We start from the raw sequence: 3,682 nt of genomic DNA on the forward strand, positions 1-3,682 counted from the left end.
TGAATATGTCTGCATTAGGATTTAGCTGCGGGCTCTGTAAGGGGCTTGCCATTTTCTGGGGCTGATTAAGTCGATGGTCAATGTATCCTCCTTGTATAACACACAACAAATCGTTCTTTAACATATCTAATTCGCTTTTAAATTTACTGATGTTTTCCATTTGTTGACTGTTGTTGACTTTCCTGTAGTTGCTGCTGACTTTCCTGCAACTGTTGGAGACTTTCTTCCTGTTTCCTTTCTTGTTCCAGTTCTCACTGCTGTAATTTTTCTTCTTGTTTATTTTCTATCTCCTCCAACCACTGCTGTAATCTCTCTTGTTCATTTTGTTGTTCGAGCTGACACTGTTGCAGGTTTTCTTGCCACTGCTGTTGTCTCTCTTCTTGTTTCTTTTCTTTTTCCTCCAACAACTGCTGTAATCTCTCTTCTTGTTTATTTTGCTGTTCGAGCTGCCACTGTTGTAGGTTTTCTTGCAAATGCTGTAATCTCTCTTCTTGTTTCTTTTCTTTTTCCTCCAACAACTGCTGTAATCTCTCTTCTTGTTTGATTTCTCGTTCTTCTTGTTTCTTTTCTTTTTCTTCTAACAACTGTTGTAATTTCTCTTCTCGTTCTTCTTGTTTCTTTTGCTGTTCGTGTATTGCTGCCATTAAGTCTGCTAGGCTGTAGTTTGATTTGCCGCTTCTCGTTTCCATTTTGTTTTCTGTCCCACTCTCTGACACCAATTTGTTAGGTCTCTGTTTGTTAATTAACTTTCCGTAACTTCGTTCCGACGAAACTTTAGCGACACAAGTCCTTACTTAATAAAACTGGTTTATTCTTTCCGAATAGAACTTTACGATACACTTATTTTCAACAATCACGCTAAAACAAACGCTATAACGAACGTTAACTTCAACAATACGTCTCTCTCTGACTGCTGTTCAATTACTCATTAGGTACACACACATTACATTCTTGCGTCACGTTGTCACCCTCTTATATATATACCAGAGTACCCTATCTAGTAAATGCTAGGGCATTCATCAAGGAACAAGATAGTTCTAGAAACTAGAGGGCGTAAGAATAGTCACTTGATCTCGATGACGCAACAATATTATATAACATCAGTTCATATAGTTGGAGCAGGACAGAAAATGTTGTAGTTATATCATAACATACATCCACGTAATTAGAGCAACACTTTTCAACCATTTGAAAACATTGAATATTTGTCCATCAGATTACATACAGGCAGACATCTTTAACGTCATGAAGGTATTGAAGTTATATCTTAATGAAAAATGTAGTCTTTTTTTATCTTTCTTATAGTTATTCATCTCTGTGAATAAATGAATCTTGTGTTACATACAAAAATAAGAAACAAATTGACACATATGTTATTGATTATAACATATGAAACATGTATGTCCAAGTTCAAGTTTTTTTCCTTTTTAAGATCTTGTAGGTAGACAGCAAGTGCTTGCCAAGCTGTAATCTTCAATAGCTCTTAAGGTACAGCTCTCAAAAACTTTTCTAGAGCATTTTTGTAAGCTTAAGAATATTATAAATGGGAACGTAATACCACAAAAGGCCATTCAGTTCATCAAGGGCACCCCCTTAACAATTTAAGAGAACTTCTTAGAAAAACCAAACTCTACATAACATGCTGTCTCAGAAGATGCAAAAATGAATATTATGATTTTAACAACAATACATTATATAGTAGTAGTTTTTGTTATTGTACAACTTTCAGTGGTAAGGATACACACTTATTGCATTATAATTTATGTAAATTGTGGGGCAAATGCTTTATTTGGCTTCTTTATTCAAATATGTCAAATAGAAAACATCTTTAAAATTTATTTAAACATTAGATTTTTAATTTAAAGTGACAAAATTTACTAAGTAAATAGATATTAAATATTAAAATTTGAATTGTTGGGTATATGTTTTATTTTATCAGGATTCTAAAAGTATGCAAATCTATTTCTTGTGTAAAAATGCATAATTTGTTGCAACAGTCAAACAGTAAAGGATAATGTAAATATATTCTAATAATGTAGCTACAAAGATATATATATGTAAATAATATATCAGTTATTATTATAAAAATGCTATATTATATTTATTTATTTATTTGTATATCAAGTACTTTATCATTATAATTTAAATATTTTGTGTAGGGATACTAATGAGATTTTCAGCAGTTTACATTAATTCCCCTAATTTGTCACAAAATAAACTATTCACAAAATATTTTGTCACAGGAAACTAAAATAGTTAGTGAAATATCTTTTTATTAAAGGTTGATATAGGAAAGTCTGTTATTAATTCTCTCAACATTTCTTTAAACAAAATTATTTTCTGTTATGAAACTAACACTAGTTGCAATATTGTTTAGAAGTGTTCACCTTCTTCCTTGAAAAAATAGCTACATCACTAAAATATAGGTTCATTGTTTAATGAAACCAATTTCAAACTTAAGGAAAAAGATAATGTTTTACACTTTACTCATTAGTCAAAGCATGCTGTCAAACTTTTTGACAAGGATCAATTTCCTGTGAATGGAGGATGTGACTTTTGTCTCTCAGAAAGGCTCCACACTGTGTTACCTATGATGGAAATCTGTCTTCTGTGTTTCTGCAGTTAACTTGGAATTATATGTTTTGTCATCTACTGTTTGTATTACTCTTACTGTAATTAGTAATTTCATTATTAACTCATCATGTATGGCATCTTCACAATTCAAACAATGTATACTTACTGTATTTGACCTTTTCTATTAGAATTATCGGGTTCATAAAAAATAACTTAGGTCAGAAAGAGAATTTTGAGATTAAACCTGAATATTAATACTCTTTTATATTTTATGAAAGACATCAGTTAATTTAAACTACAATGTTTGATGATATTGATTGAGATTTTATGAGAATGTGACCTTTTTTTGTGAATTGTAGCATGATTTTGGTTATAACAATGATATATGAGGACTCAGGTCATCTTGATGACTTCATGTACTAATCAGTTTACTCCTTCAAGATCAGTATGCTAGTCTAATAACTGTTGAAGTGCTTCAGATACAGAAACTGTAGGTTTTGTTACATATGCATTCAGAGAAGAAAATCTTGTTTGACCTTGTTTCTGTAGGGTTATCTTCACCACATCCAGAAATCGGGAAATACAAAAGTCAGTGAACAAAGTCTTAAAGATCTCTTTGGAAATATTGAAGATATTTATAGGTTTAACAAGTAAGTGCTTAACTTCAACTCTATAACACCAGTCAAAACCCTGTGTCTTATTAATATTTATAAATCAAGAATATTTAAATTATGTTTAGCAGAATAAACATTAGTATTTATAAATTGTGTCAGTTTTTACCTTCCGGTTTTCTTATTACTTCTTTAGCTTAAGTGGCATGTAAATGTTTCTAAATGTCATTTAGTTCAAGGTGGAAACTAGCCAACTTTGAACATACTAATAACATAACATAATATTTTGGAATAACATGGGACCTATTGGTCCATCTCGGCTGTTCCATCCTCAAAACTAAATTAAAATGATTTAAAAAAAAAATAAACAATTTTAAACTCAGCCCTTTTCATTCATATACTTATCAAGCTTTGTCTTAAACTCACTAAAATTTACTGCCTCTACAACTTCTGAAGACAACCCATTCCAAAGGCTAACCACCCTGTTAGAAAAAAGT

General features: G+C 31.1%; 1 protein-coding gene across 2 annotated transcripts in view; it reads left to right on the forward strand.

Moving 5' to 3' along the window:
- Positions 1 to 3,682, forward strand: part of LOC106465329 (pleckstrin homology domain-containing family G member 3-like) — a 62,969-nt gene that overhangs the window by 56,431 nt on the left and 2,856 nt on the right. Inside the window, exon 4 of one of the 2 annotated variants that reach the window (XR_002611952.1) lies at positions 3,124 to 3,187. Coding sequence is in view for 1 of the 2 variants with exons in the window: in XM_013925541.2 (XP_013780995.1) it covers positions 3,124 to 3,224 (101 nt within the window). In the remaining variant the exon portion in view is untranslated. Of the gene's footprint in view, positions 1 to 3,123; positions 3,225 to 3,682 lie in introns of those variants that run through there. The other variant, XM_013925541.2, reaches the window with a different exon arrangement.

Source organism: Limulus polyphemus, unplaced genomic scaffold, assembly GCF_000517525.1.
Source record: "Limulus polyphemus unplaced genomic scaffold, Limulus_polyphemus-2.1.2 Scaffold1910, whole genome shotgun sequence".
Taxonomy (NCBI): Eukaryota; Metazoa; Arthropoda; class Merostomata; order Xiphosura; family Limulidae; genus Limulus; species Limulus polyphemus.